At 46.9% G+C, this 24,387-nt stretch overlaps 1 protein-coding gene across 1 annotated transcript in view; it reads right to left on the reverse strand.

The window, feature by feature from the left end:
- Positions 1-21,509, reverse strand: part of GNAS (GNAS complex locus) — a 153,576-nt gene extending 132,067 nt beyond the window's left edge. The window contains exon 1 of the mRNA XM_054081941.1: positions 21,170-21,509. Within this exon, the coding sequence (XP_053937916.1) occupies positions 21,170-21,392 (223 nt within the window). The 5' untranslated portion in view covers positions 21,393-21,509. The remainder of the gene's footprint in view (positions 1-21,169) is intronic.
- Between the last annotated feature and the right edge of the window lie 2,878 nt (positions 21,510-24,387).

Genomic DNA, 24,387 nt, shown 5'->3' on the forward strand with positions numbered 1-24,387 from the left:
AAGTGGAAATGCCACTTTCCACACACCCCCTCTTCTTTTTTGGAGGGCAGCGGTCGAGAAGGTGCACAGAGAAGGAAGAAAGTCATCCCTGCAATACTGCATCCCAGGGCGTGAAGTTTGCTGGTGTTCTCTGCAGCAGAACCGTGTGGGCTCCAACACAGGTTTTACAGCAATTTCTGGTGTCAGGAGTACCTGACTTAGGGTTCACTACATAAAAATTTGTGTTGTGGAGATCTCCTCATTCAGCATCTTTCAAATATCCAACCCCGGCCTTGGAGACACGAAGGGGAGAAAAGAGACCCTGTGTATCTCTACTGAATAAACACTCCAGTTCTTAATAACACGCATCTCCCCTGGAAGGTGCTCTTGGAGACCATTTGTGCCCTGAAGCACTTCTACATTTCTGCCAAAGCTCCTGACCAGTATAGATTTGCTATCGCTGTTTCCAGATGTCTCCTAAGATGGGACTGGGCATTTCACCTTCAGAAAGAGAGTGGAAATGTAGCATCTCTACCTGTGGTAAAGTAGGATTACAGGGCAGGATTAGGGATTCACGGTATATGAAACCAAGACCACAGTGGTGCATTTAACTGCATGCCAGAATTCAAGTGGCAGAGGCGCATCCAGGGAAAACAATCCCAGAGGCGTGCAGGGTACAGAGAGAGACAGGCAGGCTGATCTCCTTAAACAACATGCAATAGTAGCAAGAGTTCACCTTTGTATGAGGCCGTATTTATTCAGGGATAGTTCCTTCAGGGCTGGAGTCATCTTGCTCCTTAGATGGATCACAATGTAATAAACCAGAAATAAAATTGTGTATGTAGACCAGTCCTCTACACTGAAAAATATACATTATACCAGGGGGACAACTAAGAGATAACAGCTTTCCCATCTTTTATGCCTGCCTACAGACATGTAATATGCAGTATTTCACACATTGCCCTTATCTTTTGTTCTAAAATACCCAGGGAGTCTGCTGGGTGTCTCACCTGGAGAGGGTGTACCTCTCATAATTAGGAGCATTGTCCTCCAGGGAGTACCAGGGAGCGCCAAGGCAGCTGTAGCAGACTGAATCCATCAACCAGCACTTCACAGCACTGCTCTGGAGTGATAAAACTTCCAGAAAAAGAAATGCAGTCATTTTTTCCTTTTGTGCAAATCAAAGCCAGCGTGAGGTCACCTAACGAAGGAGTTGTGTGAAAACTCCTCATGTGCACTTGGACCAAAGAGTTTTAAACTTCCTTGTTTAAAAGACCAAAAAAACAGCCAAAGTCATCCTGGGCTACTGGATCTCCAGATGGCCACTGACCTTTATTTTTATTTCTTTTAAAGATGTGTTGCTATTATTTTTCTTTTAAGTCAAACAATTGAATGACTTCTAAACTCTCTTCCCTCTGACTTCTTATTTTCTTACTCTTTTATTCTATAAATACTCATTCGGGACTCAAATATTAGAAGCGGGTATGGCCCACTGTTGCAATTCTTCATTCCATACATTGCTATCACTATTGCAATTGCTATTCCCTCCAGATCCCTAGAAACCCCCACAAAAGGACACTATAAAACACACATTTGAGTAGTATATGCAAGGAATATAAAATAAAGACTTTGAAGAATCTTTATAAAACTATTCTTTAAGAATTAGAAGAAAAGGGACTTATTTTTACACGGGGAGTATTGTGATGCCATCTGATCTCAGCAATGCCTCAAGTGTTCATTTTGTGGATGCAGGTTAATTATTAGGTTCTACGATTGCATTATTCCATGGAATCCTTCTCTCGGGCTGAATCCACTTTTCCAGACATACTGGTATCACTTGGCAATTCTGCTTTTGAACAAAGATGATTTGACCTGCTTTGATCATAGCGCTAGGAGACGAGGTGGAGAGCTTAACATTCTAGAGCGTGGAGGAAATCACAGAGCCAGCTTTGTCAGACAGCTCACATAGGTGCTGCAAGTCTGGAGGTGACTGTGGCTTTACTGCTCGGAAGTTGAAGAGCAAGCTTGCAACCTGGGCTCCCTCCAGCAGCTGCCTCAAGGAGAGCTGGAATTCTCCTGGCAAAAGTGCAGTCCAGGGGTTACAGGCTCTTTGCACAACCGTAACGATGCTGGTATGATTAGGATGGTGTAACACCTCTAGCAGACCACGGTGGGTTTATACTGCCATAGTTACGTCCATACAGTTTATACCATTACAAACAGTGTACTGGTTAAAAGTCCACAGCCTACCAGACATGGTTATTGCAGTACCAAATGAACTGGCACTGAGCATTCCAAATGACGGATCAGCATCCTGAAGGATCTTGCCCATCACTGACTCATCTGAAGAAAACTCCCTGCTCAGCTTTCCTTCTACCATCACTTCCAACCTGGTCCTGAGAACACCTTCTGTACCACAGAACAATTAAAACAGAAACTCCCAAATCAGCACACTTCTCTTCATGCTCTTATTAATTCAAATAGTCTCACAGATCCGTGAGAGCACTCAAAACTACACCAAAACACCGTCTATGCTCTTTCTGGGCTAAGCATGCTGAAGAACCAAGCCACAGCAGATGGACCCAGTGTCCTGTGGGAGAAACCATCAGAACTTTAAAGTGACGCAGCACTTGAGGGCGCTGCTGTGATAAATTTAACTCACCCTAAACACCTCTACTTCAGATTTATTATGAATCAGTCTTCTGCTAAAATACCAGTGACCCGTGTTGACACACACTTATCCTATTGCTGTTACACAGTGGCCCTACTATTTTGGTAAACACTGAGCAGAAGTTAGGACTAACGTTTAACATCCAAGGCCAGCACCTAGTTATCCTGTCAAATATTTGCACAAATGATAAAGTGGAAGGAGGACAAGAAAACAGTTTAATTCAGAATTTTTTTGGCAGTATAATTTGCTCTGGGTGAAATGAGAAGACAGAAGAAAACACATCTGTCCATGGAACTAAAAAATTAAAAATGGGCTGAAGATGCAAACACCCATTTCTCTTAAGGGAGATACGCGAGTTGCAGTAGTCCTTTACGGGCAGACTTACTACACTGTTTTGCTCCATTTTCCTTGGCCTTTACTAGCATCCTCCCTGCAAAGGCTTCTTGGCCATCACAAATAAACCTACACCCCACCTTCCACCTGCTACATCCTCCACTGCATCCTTCCAATCCTCCTTCCAGCAGGTCCTGCAGGATGCTGATGTGCAGTTGGGGATGCTCAGTGCCAGGTCTGATACTAAGCACTTTATCCGCAAATGAATGAAGCCTTTCTTCTATATTGTTCTGTGATTAGTTAAGAGTTAAGCATTAAAAATAAGTAATGACAAATACTGCCTGTCCAGTTTTAATTGTTTTAAGCTGTGATGCGACATTGAACTCCATGTCTATAGCTGGAAAATCACAGGAGCACATTTTACCCTTGACTTTTGGCTTTGTTGCAGCCCTCGAGAAGGCTCAACGTGACTTGAGACTGCGGGCAGACCAACAGCCGAGCTGCTCCCTGGGATCAGTTACCTACCAAGAGGTCTCCATTTGGCAGGGGTGGAAATCTTTCAGTCTCATATCTTTTCCTGCCAACCCAGCATAGCTGGAATCTTCTGTTAACAGCCAGCACAGTGTTCTGCTGAGCTTGAGACATAGCATTTTACCAAGACATACAAAAACCTCACACATCTGCTAAGTTCAAACCTTCTAGGAACAATTCTGATAAGATGCTTCATGTTCTCTGCTCTATATAAAAAAAAATAAAAAATCTCTTTATAATTGACCTTGACAGATATTGAGAACATTTGGCATCTATGAAACCCCTTTTAAGATGAGACCCTCTGAGCTATAAAAAGAAATGTAAATGTGAACTTTATATCACATTTAGTTCACTGGCAACACTACCATGGTAGGTTCAGTCAGTTATTTTCCATTGAAAAGTTACATTAAAATATATCCACAACTAACTTCTAAAGTACTTATTAAGCAAGTAAGAGCTTTCTGTTTCGCCCTATGCATCCGCTTTTTGCAGACAAGCTCTTAAAAGAAATACCTGACAAAGCAATCTGTATAGCATTGTCTGCCTGATCCACAGATAGACACAGGAAACAGCTGGAGAAAAAGCCAAAACACTTCAATAACTTCTGTATTGAGAATTATTCCAACTTATTACTTATAAGATAATTAGAACTTCTGTCAGACCACATCTAAGAAGCAGAGACAAAGGCAGGAACTACCAACAGCGAGAAGCTCTGTCTCGGTTGACACGAGGGCTGCTGTCATTACAGCCACAACCCACTGAAGTGTCAACAAACAAATCCTTAATCAAAGGACAGAAGGAGAAAATACATTGGGAGGTCTTAGAGGTCCAAGAACATCACTCCCACTTGAGAAATGGAAAGGTCCAGCTTGGAAATAGGGCCAGTCAGCATCTGGGTCTCCTATACTTATTAAAACTAAGTAAGTGTTTGGTTGTTACTTGCGTTAACCCAAGGAAAAGCCCTCTTCCCCCAACGCTGTCCTCGCTGCCATGATCAGCTCCCGCATGTGAGGGTGTCTCCCAGAACACACTTTGCTGAGACACTTGGTTTTCCACACCCACCTGGGTCAGATGGGACAGAATCTCTTTCTAGAGGGAATTTTAGGAAGCACTGGAAAACTGTTGCCTCCCAAGGGGCAGAAGCAGTGTTTTCTTTATGCATAGTGGGATGTAGGTGCAGAAAAGAAGGAAATAGAGATCTCATCTAATAATACAGCATGGACAAATTCCTAATGACTAAGACGCACTCTTCTTGTGACATCTTCGCAGGAGAGTTCAACTGAACCAAACTGCCCCACAGACATAAGAAATTCACGCAGTCCCAGCTCTGTTCCCATGGGGAGTTGGCAGGAATCTCTCCTACCCCACAGGCACAGCACTTCAGCTACACAAAAACACCACTTTTTCTCCTGAAACACAATAGCTCCAACAGCATCTCACAGGGCTCCAGCATTAAAGGATGAGCCATTTCTGTACTCCAGCACAAAACGTACTTGACTGTGAGCGCACAAACACAAAGAGCTATTCTTGCTCAGAATCAGGTCTTGCCCAGCGCCTTTTCCAGTCATCACTCTTGGTCTGGAGCACGCAACCCTGTACCAGGCTACTGACCCAAACATAGCGTGTGAATCACGAACCGGGCGATAGCTGCCCATCCTTGAGAGCAGACGTTGCGACGCTGCAGGGCAAGGCTTGAAATTAGTTCAGGGCTTTTCACTTGATGCAACTGTGAAAAATTGGAACAGTCCTTCTCTTTTAAAAATTGCTAAAAATGTTAGGGTTTAGGATTATATAGAACTATACAACTTGTCTGTACCAAAGGTCTTTGATTGCTTTTTCGTTTGTTTGTTTGTTTTTTAACAAAAAAACCCAAAACAGTATATAAAAAAAAAATATCCAATAAACCGTCCCCAAAAAAGCAACCCTAAAAGTCCCCAGAGTTTCTTGTTCTCAGCTTTTCCATCTGGCCCTCTCTCCCATTTCAGCTACCCACTTCCCTGCTGTTGCTGGAGGTCAAAGTCCGGTCCCTCCATCGCTTCCCCAGCCACTCTCAGAAACTCTGATTTTTGAGACTTCCTGGGTTTTTTTTTTTTTGCCCATAGGGCTTTACATTTCTCAGTGGCGCCTGTGATTCTAAGGCTTGTAGCACATCTTGATGGATTTTTTCCTGATTCACTGCATCTTCCACATTTGTCTGTGACAAAGGAGAACTGAAACAAATGGCCCCGAGACTCCGCTCATGTCTTGCTAACCGCCACCAAGGACTTTGCTTGCTAGCCTGCAGCACAGCTCGTTTGTGGAAGAGTCCTAGTCACCTCCCCAAAGAAGTTTCAAGGGAATAAATTAATCTGTTGGACTTGGGAGGAAGCTCCCCAAATTAAAACTGCATTCTTAAATTATTATTTTAAAATGACAAAAAAATTAATCAGTTAATTAACTGAGACTTATGAGTGTAGTAAGAGAGGACGGGGCTTTCCACTCTTGATGCAATTAAATGCTTCAATTGTTTCAAGACATACTTGCATAGTTTAAGCCTTACACGAATGTCATTAAGCCTGTGTGAAAATTCTACTCTGCGATAAAAATATAGCAGAGAATATTAATATTTTCAGTTAGTTTCTAAAGATGCAGCTTCAAAATGCAAATGCAGCAGGCGAGCAGCCTTGTTTCGATTGTGCAAAGAAATTTAAAAAAAGAATTGTTTCTGGAGGCCCAGCAAATCTCTCTCAGTGGAATTACATTTTCGTTCAAGCAATACCACATATTTTGGAAACCACAGAAAATATCTATTAAGACAGTTGCTAATTTAGAGAAAAAATGACCCCATCTGGAACAGCGTCTGCAGTGCTGCTCATTGCACCACGAGAAAAATATTCGTGCGCTGCAGCGTGTGAAGCTTTGTAACAAAGATGACGCCAGGTCAAAAGAATCTAACTTACAAAGAAAGGTTGAAGTTGAGGTCTTGCTTTTACTGTAAAAGATTAAGTCCAAAAGGAAGTTTAACGTGAAGGAAGGGGTGGTAAAAAGATGAGCTGAATTGAACTGATAGTTAACATAAACCTTTTACCCTCTGTGAACAATAAAGACTTCCAACTCTAAGAGGATGTTTTCCAATAAAAACAAATTGAAGAGCCCTTAGAAAGCATTATTTTGCACATGAAGAAATAAAAGCATAACAACAATATTATCAGCCCAGATTGCTTAAGTAAGGCTTAAGTACAGAGAACCCAGAGGAAAATACATCCCTAGGTTGGAGACTTCGGTGCCTTAAACAGTGGAGAGGATGAGTCAGAGTGTCCCAAAATCACCTCATGGGAAACATGACAAGGGGAGCGCACAATAGGCATTTGTCCACACAGCAGCGTCGAGTCTTGTTCAGCCCTGGGCACACGTGGTAGAAGACACAGTTACCAAGAAAACTTTGTGGAAGCAAGAGAGGTACCAATGAATTCCACAATCTCCACGATTACCATCACTACACTGATCCGTCATTTCCCAAATTCTCAATTCCAATTTCAGATGCAATTACTGCAGCACTGTTCCTAAGGAAGAGGTGACCTGTACTGGGTGAGATCAGTGGGAAATGAAAATACTAAGTATTTGAATACCACACCAAGCCTGTTGTTGAGTAATCCAGATTTCAGCTGAATTAAATCGCGTGTGGTTATACAGGACTACAAACATCTGTTTTCAAGAGGTGTCCAGATCATTAGCAGCTAATTCTACATCTCTGTTACATTCTCCGCCATATGCTGGAGGATAATCTCAGCAAGCAACAGGGATTTTCATCTCAAATCCTAACAAATCTGCTCTGCAAGGCTTCATGGTTTTTTCTTATGTCACTTATTGGATAATACCTCTCAGCTGCTCCTCTCTGCTCTTTCCATGCCTTGAATCTCTTCTTTCACAGCACCTGAATGCTCCTGCAGCCTGTCTACTAACAACTGTTTCTTCATGCCATCCTAAAATATTCCCTCCCTTGCCAAAGGTAAACGCAAAATTTACCCCCTGGACAAACTCCCGCTCAGGGTGTCCCCTCCTCAGCTGCCACTATAAGAGGTCTCAGGCAGGACAGTCACACGCACTGCGTGGGCTTTCCAAGATTTTGTTCATCATTGGTTGGAGCAGCCTTCTGCTCTCATTTGAGCTCCAGGTTAGGGTGACGTGTCTGCAAACGCAGCAAACAGCACCTAAAGGACAAAGGAAGTTCTGTTTATAAGCAACTTAATTAACTGAAAATCAGAGATCTTTGTGGCACTTCAGTTGGCAAAATCAAGGTGCCTACACTGGAAGCTGTGATAGCAGTTCTGTGGCCGTAACAAACGTGTATACATGCAAACAGAATTTGATCTTTGGCATTAGGTGACAATAACAAAACTGGAGGCGGTTGCAGTACTAACAGGAGACAGACTGCTCTGGAGCCCGAACCAACCCCCTTCTGCAGGACATAGGCAGGGTCACAATGTCACATTCCCCAACCTGGTGGCATGCCTTCTCTGCGCAAGGGGCACAAAAAATCTCACTTAAGCGTTGTCCTCTTCACTCCCTAGCAAGGTGTTATCCGTGGTGGGGTTTCTGACAGGCCTCCTAGTTGCTTCATCCACAGGAGCATCTCCCGAATGCTGGCTGGGAGAAAGAGCAGCTGTCTGCAAGACCTGCTGGATTTTCCACCCCACACATCCCATCCTCCAGAGGAATGATGGCAGCAGACTTGAAACGATCTTGAATGAACTGTGGCAGACCAGCCTCAGGGTGGGGAAAGCTGTGAGGATTTAGTGGTCCTGTCTCCTGCCAGCCCTCCAAGAAGCAAGCAGTGTGATGAGAAGTTCCTGCAATCCCATGGCTTCCACCAAAGCCATGAGTGGTGTTGCTGCTGGCGAGGATTGACACGCGGAAAGGATATTTTTATCTCCTCTTCATTCCCAACTCTGTCAATCCAAAACAAACTTCATCTAGTTAGAGGTGGGAAAGATGGTTCACGATGAGAAAAGGATTCCCTGGCTTGATTTGTGTGTCACCGCTGGATATGTGGCTTTGTGCCACTGCGGTGGCACAGCTGCATCAGCCCTGGCTTCCCAGCTTCCAGTAACCTTTCCAGACTAAAATAGCAAACCTACTGCTTGATTTTTAGCAGCTGAAGAGCAGCAGTAAACCACATAAGTATTATGTAAAATGATCTTTTTCTAAGTATATGTTTATTGTGCACAGAAGAAGTGGATTTAATTACAAACAACTGGAAGTTTTTAACAGTCTGGATTGCCCCCTACTCCCTTTCTAAAAACTAAGGTTTGGCAGCAGCTTTTGGGTTTCATTGCAAGTCTTCTAAGTATTTCCTTGGAAAGACTTTACACTTGGTCCCAGGCAAGAAGTCAAAATCAACATTTAAAAAGCATGCCCTGCATAATTTCCAGGATTCAGCAGCATTAAGGTATACTTATGGAGGCCAGGAAGAGAACTGCTTTTTGTGCTTTTTAACTTTGTGCATAAAGCTGGTCTTCAGACAAGGAAGTTTATATTCCAAATAATATTTTTAACTACATGCGGTCAAGTACATAACTTATCAAGCCTTTCCTCATCCCCCTCCCAAAATAAGCCTGAATGGTAAATATCTCTGCAGTATTTAGTTTTTGCTTAGACCTCTACTAGGAGCAACAGATCCTCAAATCTAATCCAGAATTATTCAATGGCAGGAAAAGTTTCAAATTAGTATTTTCTTAAACTCCTTTATACAGTAAAACTTCAGTTTGGGCTCAGTAGTGATACTCAGGCTAAACCGCCTGGCTCCGTACTGAAGCAGATTAAGCACCATTCCATGGTGTGTCACCATTCCTTTGTCCGGGGGAAGAAGTCCTGTCCCGTTGCCAACGGGATGGCAGACACAGGTGACTCACTGTTCCTGCGGGCTCTGAGAGGGGACGGTTGGCTCTGCCCTCCCTCCTGTGAATAATCCCCATTGAAATCACCAGGACTGCTGTGGAGTTTGCAAGACTGAAACTCAGGCGTTGATCCAATGGCCAAGAATGAAATTTCACTCATTTTGTCTATATGCTAACCCTATAGATCTAATATATGTCTATAGATAACTATAGATACGTGTTAATCAAACAGGTGTGTTTGAATTGCTTCCGACTTTCCCATAGCACTACACATTGCACTTCTGGATAGAAAGATACACGCGCATTTTATCCGCTGGAGTTCTACCTCAATTTTTGTTTTGTGGAAAAAACAGAAACAAGGAATATTTTCCTTGTGAATATCCTTCTGAAATATCTGCAAATGAAGTCCTGCATCATTTGCCACTTAAACCCACAAAATGCTATAACAAACAAGAGATAAAATTTCACAGCAGCTGAGACAAATGAGAGGACAGGTTGTATTAAAGAATATTAGCAGAGAAAATATCCTTCGGCTTTTAAAGTCTAAAAGGTATTTGTTGTGTTTTTTTTCAATCACCAGAGAAAAATGGGGTCTATCAAATTGTGAATTCCCTGTGAAAGCGTTCTTACACAGTATTTTTCTTCCAAGCAGTTTTAACCGGTATTTATAAAAACCCAAATCCAAACGCAGATTTTCAGCTCACAATAGCATGCCCTTCTCCTCAGTGTCTCCGTTTCCTCCCCTTGTAAAGTTGTAGTCCCACAAATCCCCCAGTGCTGTAGAAAACCTCCCGGCTAAGCAGCAGTCCTGAGATTTCAGCATAAAAGAACCACCATGTAAAATGAAAACCCAAACAAATACAACCCACAAACTAAAAAGTTTGTTTAGTAGGTGGTGGGGAGGGGAAGAGGAAGAGGTTATGGGGTAATGCATAAGGGTGTGACTGAGAAAGAGAAGGATAAACCCTACCAAGTGCTTTCTTTATTCACTTCTGCAGCATCTCTGTCGGTGCTGCTGATCAGGCGCAGGCTGAGCTCTGCGCCTGCACAGCCCGGGAGACCAGAGCCCCTCTCCAGGCACTGCCACGGGGCAGTCACGCTCTGTGGTAGCTCAGGGACAGAGAAGTAAAACAGCTTCTGGGTTCCACTATGGGCTCTCTGTGCCCCAGGCTACGTGAACTCAAACCACTCTTCTCTGCGAAGAAGCCAACAGAGCTCGTGAATTCTGAGAAAGTAAAGCAGTGGGGATTGCACTGTTGGTGGTGTCCCAGTGAAGGTGACGTAAAGCACAATTAGAGAGTCAGGAAGGACTAAAGTGGTCATCTTGCTTTGATGCTCGAAATTGTCTCCTACAGCACAAGGCAATATAGGGAGCTCGGAGTAACACTAAGCACATCTTCCGTGGTGATGGCACTCGAGTGGCTGTAGCACAGACATCAGTGAGGGCACTCACGCACACACTGAAATTAAACCTGTAGCTACTCCTCACTTACCTAGAATCACAGAATAGTCTGGGTTGGGAGAGACCTTAAAGCCCATCCAGTTCCACCCCCTGCCATGGGCAGGGACACCTCCCACTGGATCAGGGTGATCCAAGCCCCATCCAACCTGGCCTGGAACCCCTCCAGGGATGGAGCAGCCACAGCTTCCCTGGGCAACCTGGGCCAGGGCCTCCCCACCCTCATAGTGAAGAAATTTCTCTTTATATCTAGTCTAAACCTGCCCCTCCCAAAATGCAAGCCTTCTTTTTGGTTGTTTTTTTGGGGGTTTGTTTTTTTGTTTGTTTGTTTGTTTTTAAAGCAACTGATTCGGGATTAGTGTTCCTGCAATTTAATGCTGAGGAAGCCTGTGGTAGGTGCAGATGTGATAACCGACAGGGATGCAGGGCAGGGGTGGGATTGCACCGGACAGCCCAGGGCAGGAGGATCCAGCAAGAGCTTGGAAGGCTCTCAGGTCACATCTGAAATTGTGCTTTAAAATGAAAGCCTCTTCCATGAAAACCCACATAAACCCACTTTTCCAGTCATACTGGCAGAATTCCACCTTACACATAAATCACCTTTGGTTGACCGGGGAAGCTGCCGGGGACATTTTGATGAGCAGCTCCCAGAGCTCCTTTGCCCTGGTGCTGTGATAAATGCCATCCTCGCACAGGGCACACACGGGATGGGTGAGGGGTTGGGCCCTCCATTCATTTGTTTTTCCACTGAACCCGATATGCTTCCTTGAGGTCAAAGTCACAAAGTCGTGGCAGCATTGCTATGCACAAACAAACCTGTGTGAAGCTGTGCTGGGGTAGAAGCATGTGGGTTTGGTTGCTGAAAATAGTGCTAAATGCACTGACAGCCTAGTGCCAAGCTCAGCTTTCTGGGATGGAGCCATACCAGGGGATGTATCGGGTTTGTTTGGTTGGTACATTTTCTGGGATTTTAATATAGAAATCCCTCCCTGCAAGAAGGTTTAATTGCGCTTACGATGAGGAGAAGGCAAAGGAATAGTTTTTCAGTGGGAGGACACCCCCCCTCTCCAACTCTTCCTCCAATTTGAATCAGATTTTATCTGGGTTTTCCCAGGAATTCCAGCACCCCCTTCTCCCAACACACAGCAGCAGAGACTAAAGCAGCTAAACGGAGCAAGACTGTAGATGTTAAAACTGCATCTTAGTCCTTGTTAGGAACTGACCCATCCTCCTCAGCACCCACTCCCTTCAGCGGATAAACAGTAGTGGCTTTCTGACATCTGTTTAACACCCTCTGCCTCCCCACCCACTCCATGTTCCTCCGTGCAGAGAATATTAATCTTTTTTCCCCTCGTTTTAGTAACATGCAGATCTCCTAAAGCGCTGCTCGGATACTGAGGATTTTCTTTGCAGAAGGAACACAGAAGAGGAAGTAAAGAAAACTTCAGCGGAGCTATTTATAAAGCATACAGTGGCTTGTTCCTCAAGTGCTTCATTGACAGGGAAACAACGAGAAGACGCTATGGAGTTCAAATTCCCTTGAGACACATCCTTCAGGTCCAACTATCTAGTATTATGGATTGATATGCCTGGTAACCTGGCTTTCGCATGACAACCATCTGAGTTGTTCTCACTCCAGGGAATTGCCAAGCTTTTTTTTTTCCTTGCCTTTTCCTAAATTACAGCAATTAGAAGGAAATGGAATGAACTCATGCATATTTGTAAGTACACTCCCAAATTGAAGGGAGCCAGGGAAGAACTGTATGCAATTAAAACTAACTGCGCTCTTCAAGGTTTTTCCTCCACGAATGTGAACACAGCTTATGGAGATGTGTCATGGAGCACACAAAACAGTCATAATGAAACTACCCATATGACTATGAATCCCTTCTTTTCTGACACTACAGGTTTTGGTCAGGCCAAGATTGCTGGCCAATACACTTTTCGGCCTCTTGCTCAATGCCTGTGCACAAGTGGAGCTCCAGAAGCCACAGTATTGTCTGCATGAGCAGACAGCACCAAAATTTTGGGCAAAGGTGGCCCACGTTTCCATGTAAGAAGCTCATGTAGCTTTGGGGATTAACTCAGGTAAACACCATGATGCCTATCCTTTAAACTAAAATGCTATAGTCAGGATGGATGTGCCATTATCTCTCTCTTCTACCGTAAGGTCCAACTCTGCTGAACAGTATGTTGAAGTGATTGGTTGTTTATGAGGAACACTGAAAGGGCCTAAGCCCTTCCCCTGCAAAGGGCAAACACAATCAGTGATTTCTGGTAAAGTCTCACCATGAAATTGTGGTGTCTATTTAGAGTCAAGGTGGGACAGCATTCTACATCTCTTTTCTGAGTCTCTCTCCCTCCTTCCCAAGGAAACTATGTGAAAACAACAGCTAATAGAGAATTGTCAGATTCTTCTAACAGGAAAAAAAAGAGTGGGAACACATCAGGTATGAAAAACAGAGCAGTTACAGCTGGAGGCTACTTCCCTAAGCTTGACTGTAGTGTCTCCACACAGTCCAAGGAAGGAAAACAAAACTTCTCTGTAGCCCAGATACTCTTACCTTCCGCCACCCGCCAGTCCTGCCCTAGGCACCTCTTTGAGGCGGCATCCAGCAACACAAACACAGCTCCAACCCGTACACTGGAGATAAATGCTGAGAAACATGAAAGAATTTGAACCATATTTTTGTAGGCAGCTCCAAAAACTTCCGAAGTGCCTCACGAATCGCACAGAAGGAGTTTGCTTCTACTTTATTACAGCAGTAAAGTTTGTACTATAAATAAGATCAAGACACTTCGTCTCCTCTCTCTTCTTTTCCTGTTCTTTTTTAACATTTTATTTATTTCTAAAGTGTTTTTTTCTTTTAAGCAGCACCAGGTCAGGTTCAGTCTCCCCCTCTCCTTTCTTCAGTGCCGGTCCTTGCCATCCACTGTTCTCAACCAGGACACTGCTGGGTCCAGAGAAACCCTTGCACAGGAGACAGTTCCATTTAAGATGTCCCAGTGCAGAAAGGAGCTGGCAGCTGCACAGAGGCAATCGAGACATTTTGTGCGCTCTGGAAACAGATGGTGCTGACTGAGCAGTGTGACAAGCTTCTGTTCCACCTAAACCACAGCAGCTTGAGCCTACTGTGCCAGCCACTAGTCACAAATACAACGGCACACGTGAGACCTGAGTGCTGCCATTGAATTGATATTGTGCTCAACAGGTAAACTCTTTGTAACCAGAGGCTATAAATAGATTTCCACAAGTCTGCATGTTCCTTTCAAGCCAGGCCACCCATTCACACCTGAAAACCTTCTCCTTCAACCTCTTCCCATTCCTGAATTAAAATTTCATAGGACTCAGCTGCCCTAATAATCAACTCCTGACTCCGGTCAGCTTGCATGCCAGGTGAGTCTCAACTTCTTTCAGGTGAGAAAGATGGTGGTTTCACTCACTACTTGAGACTCCAGTAGGTGCCACAGCTATCCTTTCTACAGGAGGAAATGAAAAGCTGCCACCTTCCCTCAGAATAACGGAGGTGGAATGAACAGCTAAAAAGCAACAGTCAAAAACAGCACTATGGGAAGAGTTTTAGCTTCAAAAAAACCCCAAAAAACGTCTGATAACTCTGACATTAGGTCCACGGCTACACATGAATGCAGGCCCTCTAGAGTGATGGAAAATTATCTTCATCCCACCAGGGATTTAATGAATAAAAACACAGATTAGCACCAACACAGGGATTGCATATATGCTGCGGAAGAGGAGAGATGATGTACATTCATGCTGCTGTGTGACTGCACAGCCGCGGTTGGTCCTAGAGGTCAGGAGACCCCCTGGTTCCTTAGCCTTTCCCACAAAAAAAAAAAATAAATCCATGTTTACACATGCACAGAGCATCCCTTCAGCATTAGCTGTCCCTGAAAGTATTTTGCAGTTTGGCTCTCTAGCACCAACACAGTATGCCATCCACTAGCAGCCCTTCATTCTAACACTTCTATAGCAGTGCTGCTGTAGGATTCCTGACACCTTCCATTGCCAGATCCCGTTTGAAGCAGCTCAAACTCTGCCAGACTTCAAATATTCCGGCTGAACCTCTCCATGCCAGTTGCTTGCCTCAGGCTACTGATTTTTTTTTTTTTTAATTTGGAGAAGGTACAAGGAAAACATGAAAAGGTCAAGGGCGGGAGCTCAAAAAAACCTAAAACCCAACACCAAAACCAAGACAAACGAAAGAAAAAAAGCTCGGAATGATAAATAGCTTGCCTGCCTCCCTTCTATGAAATTTTAAGTGGGAGCTGGAGATAAACTACCTTACTAAGTGATCTAAAGGACAGAGGCACCAGTGCTGAAGATGCTACATTGCTCTGAGGTTCAGCAAACATTTACCAACTCACGCCACAGGTCGCAGAGCCAGTATTGCTCGTGTATGGGCAAAACCTTGTTAAAGTTTGAAAAGCTTTTCAGGTATTTTTGTTCATCATTATCATGCTCCAGACCCAGAAGATCTCTGTTTAACAACTGAACAGGCAGCAATCTATGCCATGGAGCACATTTTGTATACAACAGTGGGAACTGAGCAAGACTCTTCTTGCAGAAGCTCTTCATTGTGAAGGAAGACCCATAATTAGCATAGCAGCTCCTGGTGTCCACAGCAGGATCGTCATGTCTGCACTGGGAAGTACCAGGCAGATGGAAACCACAGAGATTCCCATGTCCAAGTATTCTTGTAGTATCTAGTAATTACTGGGAACCGTATTGGAAATATTGCAATTCCTTCACCACTAATGACAGTCCATTTGGAGAACAACCCTGTCCTGCTGCCCTGCGAGCTGCTGTCCCAGCACGTGAGGGGCAGGTTCTTGAGCAGAGCAACCCGGTACAAGGAACTCACATCGCCAGCGTCCCCCATGACTGAGCCTAGGATTTTTCGGTTTCCCTATTCCTGCTTTTTTTTTTTAAAGGGAAATTAAATACCAACTCGGTATAAGATGTTTAACGTTAAAAATCTTGTTCTCAAGAATCAGAAAGTGCCAGGATAAAGATTGCCTCTAAATTCCTAGTCTATTATGTTCTATCTGCCTTTCACACAAGCTTCTAACAAGTATCATATGCTTTTTTTTTTTTTGCCGGGTGTATGTCCCGTCTTCTAGCTCACAATACATGGGGCACAAAAAATGAATCTGTTGTAAATGAATGAAACTATTGTCAAGGACCAGCTCCTATGAAATGGAATTTCATCAAATGCCTGAACACATGCCTGTCTTTAACTGGGTGTCTTCCCCTCCCCACTCACCCAGTCCTCGAGAGAAGCAGTGTCAGGATAACCACCTCACCATAAGCAAACAAGACAGGGAATGACAGCAAGAGAAAGAATATTTTGTGGGATTAAATGCTGCCCTGGAGAACCAGACCAGCCTCATTCTGCTGCAGAGCTGCTATGGCCAACTGAGCTTCCACCTGTGCCTCTTGCTCCCTGAGTTGCACTTTAGAGCATCCAGAGCTCACCTTGCAAAGGCTCCGAGTGTTCACAACCATGAGGTCCACGTAAACACATTAAAAGTTATATATAAAAAAAAAAAAGCTGAGTACTATGGAGAAAAATTAGCTTTAGGCAAAGACCAGGCATTTAAAATCAGTTTGACTGATCAGTTTAGCTTTGGACAATGTTAGCTTTCTTCTTTCTATGATAGCATTTCCCTCTTCGGCAGCCACAAAAGAATGGTCCCACCTCGTTTCACAGCAGTGCCGTGCACTGACATTTATGAAGCACTCAGCCTCTGCAGTGATCAGTGCTCCAGAAAAGCCCATGAGCAGTTCAACAGTTCTTTATTCAGTGCAGGGTATGGATGGTGTGTTGTAAATAGGGCACAGGGTGACACATTGTATGAGGAGGATAAGAATATTGAATAGCTGCTCATTCACTGCACAACATCCATCTCTCGGGCCCTGAATGGAGTACAAGCCTTGTGGAAAAAAAATACAATGTAAACCATACAAGACAGTCTTTAATTATATGGCATGGAGGGGCTCACCATGAGGCATACGCAGAGAGGGTGACTGTGGTTAGTCTTCATGCTGATATTTCCTAGCTTTTTCAAGTATGTTTTTCTTCCTGTGTAATATATTCCCCCTATAAAAACTTCCAGTTTGCATGGCCTATACTCATATTTGTATCAATATAAATATTTCTGTAAGAAACATTTTTACTTATGCACTGATGTAGGTAAGATTCAGAATGGCCATTATTTACTATATCGTAGTTTAATAGAAATACCTGAGATAAGTGCACACATCTATACTGGTACGTTGATCTCCACATTTCCTTTTCAACATGGGAATAAGCTACAAGGTAAGAGCTGAACCTGAGAGAGTGAAAGCACTAAGTACACAAAGATTGGTGGAGCACCAAGAGGAGATCAGCCCAAGTCCACTGTCCCTCTGCAAACCCCATCACAGAGGAGGAGGAAGGCCACGGTAAAGCAACGCATACACCAGGAGAGCTGAATAACAGCTTCAGACAGAGGGGTGTTTTGTTGGAAAATACTAACTGATCTTTAAGCATTGAAACCCCTCAGATAAGACTATAGTTCTTTGTTTTCATACAGTATTTGTTGTAAGATAAAGATGCAATTTAAGTTGAATTATACCTTAAAGTCTTAAGACAAGAGAGAAGCCCCACATGGCTCTTATCAATGATAGAGCACATGCAGAATGGAACTGTTTCATGGAAAAGTTTCTAATCCTTTCCCTGACAAGCACAAACTTTCAATTTTAGAGCCAGGATTGTTCTCAAATAAAAAACACCCCCCACACACAAAATCACCCAGTAGTAACCCTGAACTCACTGCATTGCCAACATAACAATGACTGTAATCTTGAAGTTGTGACTTGTACAGTACACTAAACAAATCCCAATGAGATTACACCTGATTGTCCATTTTCCTTCCACAAAAAAAAACCCACACCAAAAACAAAGCAAAAAGCTAGTCTCCTGCAAGTACAAAGTTGCATTATTTCTTCAAAAACAGAGCACACGGAAGATTTTTGCTCTACTGAAATTAAGAGGCATTTCAGGAATCGGGAATTTAGCTTATACATCTGTGGTGATGAAAAAGGATCGGAAAAAAAATTATGAAAAAGATGTAAAAATCAAAGTAACAGGAGATACAAATATCCACTGAGCAACTGCACCCATGCACACCTATAAAATGAGCAATTTTCCTTCCAAAAAAGGAACTGCAACATGGGAACATAAGCATCTGTCGTGCTTAAGACACTAATAATTTAAGTAACACTCTAACAGACTTGAGCTTACAGCTGTAAGGTAGATTACACAGACTACAACATCAAAACACAGGCACAGATACCTGTGACTTTGTGCTCTCCACGCAGTCTGCAGAGCTGAGCCGATAGGAGGAAACACTCCAGATTTGCAGCCCTTGAAAGTTTATGTACCAATGCTTAATTTAAAAATTATTGGGGCTTGGGGACAGAGCAGACTCAAAGCATCAGTGTAGTTTTCAGTTAATTCTCTTACTCTCAAAGGAAGAGCAGCCACCTGCAGTGTCCTGTGCTGCCCGTGTCAGCGACGCGCTCCCACAGGAGCACATCAGCCTAAAAAGTTGGGAGCACAAGAAGGAAACCATGAGTACCTATGGCAGCGTTTGCCATTGAGCCTTCAGCCCCGGGGTGAGAAGGTATCTCTGGCTCTGCACTTCAGTCTTTTCTATCCCCACCAACTTCAGTCCTTGGAAGGAGACTCAGTTGCAGCTTTAAATCCCAGCTCGATGCTCCAGCCCCACTCACTCAATATTACTGCCCTGCGTTATTTGCACGTGCGATCCACAAGCATCTAGGCAAGGTCACAGCACAGAGACACTCAGCTGCGGCAGCGATACCTGCAGATGTACAGAGTATAACCAAATATATCCAAACTTCTTAATGCAGGTTTAGAAACAGAGAATTCAGAAAGTACCAGCGAGAATGGGATGCAGAGGAGAAGCAGCAAGGGAAGGAAGCTAACTAGAAAACTGACAGTCCCTGTGCAAGGAGCAGGGAAATGGGTCTCTTAGGCATCCCAAGATTTACAAGAGGACCAAAAAGTGACTTCCTGCTATTCAAGTTCAGGCTGAAATATTATAAACCACTGCCAGCACTAACACTGACTCATATCCATCAGATTTATAAATCAGTACTTTGAGAAAGAATGCCTTCTCTGTTGGCTTCAGCATAGACACTTTTAAACCACTATGATACATTGTTTAATCCACTCCACCTTTAGCGTCATTTCTGCCAAAAAAACAGTTCTGTGGCACAACATATTAGAAGCAATATTAAAACCCAGGCAACTGAAATCTTGCCTGCTGCAAATACAGAAGGCTAACAGATAGCCTGTAGGACTTAAAGGCTTGTGGTATAACATCAATATTAGTCAAAATGGGTTTTTTTTCCTAATTAATCTACACATAAAACCCAATTCTCACTGCTCCTTCTCCAAGCACTTTTTCACTACAGCACAAAGTCAAAATACGTTAAAAAAACAAACCACCGAACTGTAAAATACCTACAGCATAGCCTGTACTTGAAAGGAAACCCATGTTGGTTCAAGGTGTGTTTTCTTACTTCTACAGCCACAGCATCCAAGCTTTGGTTCTCACACGAGCACTGCTCAACTCCTTTCTCATGACAGGAAACTTCACCTTCATGAACAGACATCAGTAGACCTACAACCACATCAAAAGAAGCTGTACTTCTAGGATAAAAACTTCGACTGCTGAGACTCAGAAAACTGTGTCCAATACAGTTTTCTAAAGCTCCTTAAACTTCAGCTCCTCTGTTACCGGCTACAAGCACATACCAAAAAGGGCCAAATCCTGCCATTTATCACACGCAGTACTGCACCCGCCCCAGGGGGTAGGAAGGCTCTGAAGCTATTTGCAGACATTTGGAAATATTCTCTATTATTCCAAGATGTTCAAAGTTCAGCAATCCACTCGTGCGGGATAGCCTGAGCTCCACCTGCAGTGCGCTGGGGGAAAGAGGAGCAGAAGCATTTCCAAACCCCTTGGGCTCAGCTGAAGGGCACTTCAGGACTTTTAGGACCGTTTGGGTTGGGGTCACGTACAGACAAGCTTGGACATCACCCAGCACACACCGGTAGAGCGCAGGTGGCTTTGCAGAGGGGAAGGGAGCCCAGCGGCAGGGCTGTCACCCGCCCGGCACCGCTGCCGTGCGGAAAGGGGGTGCCAGGGCACCGGGAGGGCAGGGAGGAACCAGACAACCCCGGCGCCGCAGACTGAGCCTGCGCCGGTGGGATGCTGGCAGGCGGAGAAGGAGACGGCAAAGAACGAACGCACACGTGCGCCGGGAAATTGCGCCAGCTTCAAGAACTCTCCTTCTCCTGCCGACCCAGTGAGTCAGTGCCAGCAGCCAGCTGAGCGGACACTGCGCCTCTGCGGGCCCAGAGCGACCATCGTTAAGGGCAGCGAGCAGGGATGTCGCATCCCTCGGGCCGGCGGCAAGCTCCTGCCAACGCCACGGCAGCCCGGCCTCGCTCCGAGAGCATCCTCCCGCCAAGGGACCGGTCCCACCGAGCGCCCCTGCATCCCCGGTACCGGCAAAGCCCGGGTACCCCGAGCGCATCCTCCATCCCCGGTGCCAGCAGAGCCCGGGTACCCCGAGCACATCCTCCATCCCCGGTGCCAGCAGAGCCCGGGTACCCCGAGCACATCCTCCATCCCCGGTGCCAGCAGAGCCCGGGTACCGCGAGCACATCCTCCATCCCCGGTGCCAGCAGAGCCCGGGTACCCCGAGCGCATCCTCCGTCCCCGGTGCCAGCAGAGCCCGGGTACCCCGAGCACATCCTCCATCCCCGGTGCCAGCAGAGCCCGGGTACCCCGAGCACATCCTCCATCGCCGGTACCGGCCCCACCGAGCTTTCCCTGCATCCCGGGTACCGGAAGAGCCTGGTCCCACTGAGCGCCCCCTCCATCCCCGGTACCGGCGGAGCCCGGGTACCACGACAGCATCCTCTCGCGGTGGTACCGGTCCCACCGAGCGCCCCCTGCATCCCCGGTACCGGCGGAGCCCAGGTACCCCTAGAACATCCTCCTGCGGTGGTACCGGTCCCACCGAGCACCCCCTGCATCCCCGGTTCCGGCAGAGCCCGGTACCCCTAGAGCATCCTCTCGCGGTGGTACCGGTCCCACCGAACGCCCCTCCAGCCCGGTACCGGCGGAGCCCACGTGCGGCGCCCGGCCGGGCCCCCCCCCCCCCTCCTCCGCCGCCACCGCCCCTTCCCGGCCCCGCCGCTCTCCGCCCGCGCTCACCGAGCAGCAGCAGCCGGTGCGTCTGCTTGTACTCGCGCTTCTCCGCCTTCAGCGTCTTGTCGATGCTCTTGCTCCGCTTCTTGTCCGCCCGCTCCTTGGCCAGGAGGTCCTGCCGCAGCCGGTGCCGCACCTGCGGGTCCCCGTGCTCGCCCGCCGCCCCGCCGTCCGCCTCGCCGCCGTAGGGCTGCGCCAGGCGGGAGCGCAGGCTGTAGCACAGCCCCATGGTGCCGGAGCCGCCCGCCCTACGGCGCCGCGGGCATCTTCGGGCCGGGCAGGGCGAGGCGGCGGCGCCCGCCGGGCTCTTAAAGCGCCCCCGCTGCGCCGGGGCTGCGGGGCCCCGTCCCGCCCCTCGCTCGGCCGGACCCGCGCCCGCACGTGATGCGGACACGGTACCGTATTCTCTGGAAAGCGGCCCCGGCCCCGAGCGGTGCCCGCAGGCTCTCCCGGGCTCTCCCCCCACCGCCAGCGAGGGGGTGGCCGGTTCGGTGTCTCTCCGCGGCACCGAGGAGGCTCTTCCCCCGAAGGGGTCAGTGTCCGCGCTGCGGGGTGCCCTCCGCGCCCCTGTCCCGGAGCATCCCCGCGGGCACGGAGAGGTGCCCAAAGGCTCTTCCCGGTTCTAACCCCGTCAACCAGTGGGTATCGCCGGTTTGATGTCTCACCCTGGCCTCAGGGAGGCTCTCGCCCCACAGGGCAAAGGGGTCGGTGTCCCCACTGCGCCCCTGCCCCATGGGGGGACACCGGGCAGCGCATCCCTGCGGGCGCGGAGAGATGCCGAGCGGCTCTCCCCAGCTGTAGCCCCCAAAACCACCATGGGTATTGATGTCTCACCCTGGCACCAATAAGGCTCTCGCCCCAAAGGGGTCAGTGTCCCCGCTGCATTCCTGCCCTGTGGGGAGGACACTGGGCAGCGCATCCCTGCGGGCTCGGCACGGATGGGGGCCAGGAGAGATGCCAAGAGGCTCTTCCCAGTACTACCCCCCTAAACCAGCATGGATATCACTGGTTTGATGTCTCACCCTGGCCTCAATGAGGCTCTCACCTCACAGGTCAAAGGGGTCAATGTCCCCGCTGCATCCCTGCCCTGTGGGGAGGACACGGGGCAGCGCATCCCTGTGGGCACGGCACGGGTGGGGGCCAGGAGGGGTGCCGGGCAGCATCATTACCCACTAAACCAGCCTGGGTTGCACTGGTTTGATGTTTCACACTGGCCTCAATGAGGCTCACGCCTTGCCGAAAGGCCACCAGGCAGCACATCCCTGTGGGCACGGCATGGGTAGAGGCCAGGAGAGATACCAGTTGTATCTTCCCGGTTGTAGCCCCCTAAACCAGCGTGGGTATCACCGGTCTGATGTCTCACCTTGGCCTCAATGAGGCTCTCATCCCAAAGGGGTTGGTGTCCCCTCTGCAAGCATCCTTGTGGGCACAGTACAGGTGGGGGCCAGGAGAGATGCTGGGCAGCATCATTCCCTGTTCCAGCCTGCTAAACCAGCCTGGGTTGCACTGGTTTGATGTTTCACCCTGGCCTCGGTGAGGGTGTCGCCCCAGCCATGGGTGCAGACTGGGAGTTGAGGTGATATCTGGGATGTGGGGATGCTGCAGCGAACAGAAAGAGCTCAAGTCCAGTTTGAACCCTGCAGCTGAGTTCCTCCACCACAGCATCTCAGCCCACCGGAAATAAGGATGTGACACTGAGACCTGCTCCATTTTCATACCTCAGTTTTTCTTCACTTCCTGCCACACACACTCGTGTTTGTCAGTGGTGTCGTTATTTTCTATCGACACTGTCATCCAGTGGAGAAGTTAGTGATGGAGCTTGCTCACCCTCCCTCTCTTCTGGAGGCACCACAGCTGCTTTATCACAACACACTTTACCTCTTCATTTGCTGTCAATTTACTGGGCTTAGGTGACGATGCCAGCTGCGGTAACATCCCCTCTCTGGCATCATGCTCCATGCAAAGTACTGCCAACTTTGTCATACTGTATTTTATCCTCATCTCCGGCCAGCTCTGAACATTCACTTATGACTAATCCTCTCCGGGGCCTGGCCACACATCCTGCACTCTGGAGTCAGAGCTTTCCAACCAGCTATCTGTGCCACAGCCAATCTTCTGCAAATAGCCCATGCAATTCTCACTGAAATCTCAGTTCTCCTTTCAGGGCTCTCTCTCACAAGTTAGATGTCTTCTTGATGCAAATTTCTTTTTCAAAATCTTCTGCGAGTCTGTGTCAGCAGAAGGACAGCTCTGTGAAGAGGGCTCAGGGACCCTCTCTTTCCTCTTTAATAACGCCATTCAGAAGGCTGAGCAGGTCAAACCCTATGCAACGCATTCGGGTATTTCTCTTGCTGAATCAGGACAGTTTGATGGGGTAGTAGCTGCCCTGCAGGAATGGCAGAGCTGCCCATGGAGGTCCCTGTTAACCAGGTGAGCTAACCAGCTCTTTATTGTACCTTTTGCTATCCTAGTCTCGGGACCTGGCCTTAAATCAAGCGGTTTGGCTTTGTGCTGGAGCCTAATTGGAGCTGTGTGCCTGCCAGGCAGTGGCGGCGTTTTGGTGGGGCTCACCCTGAGCCCTGTCCTGAAGGAGAGAGCTCAGGCTTCTCTGCAAACTGGCTCCTTGGCATCCTGTTCCCAGAGTGATTCCAGGAATAATCAGTGATGCCAGAACAAAGTTCAGGAAATGTGTTTAAATGGTCTGTGATTTTGGGCTCAGGCAGAGACATGAGCAAATGCTTCACAGTGGGAACATGCCTGGAAAGACTCGCGCCCATTCCATAAGGAGACACTGTGTGTGTGTCCCTCCTATGAAGGATGTTAGTTATTTCAACAAGTTTATTTCTGTTTGGCTTGCTTTCTGGTAACTGATGGCCTGATTCCTGCCTTTTGACTTGTGCAAGTTACGTGGTGGAAAGTCAGCGAGTCTCTTCCTGGAGAAGGACATCACCTGAGCAAAGGGAAAGATCTCCTTCTTCCCATTTATTGTGTTGCCTACGCACCAATCAAGGCACCCAGTCAATACCCTGCTGCCTGCCTGTTACAGTAATTAGTAAGTTTACAAATAAAATCATTATACAGCCGGCAAGTTCACTTTACACATCACTGTGAGCCCAAACTTCAGCCACAGTTGCTGTGCGTTGGAGGGATTAATGCGTCTCACATCAGGCTCAAGATGCCCACAACTCACTCTCTGCCTCCGCTGCTGCAATGCCTTTTCCTCT

The sequence above is a fragment of the Cuculus canorus genome, chromosome 16, assembly GCF_017976375.1.
Source record: "Cuculus canorus isolate bCucCan1 chromosome 16, bCucCan1.pri, whole genome shotgun sequence".
Taxonomy (NCBI): domain Eukaryota; kingdom Metazoa; phylum Chordata; class Aves; order Cuculiformes; family Cuculidae; genus Cuculus; species Cuculus canorus.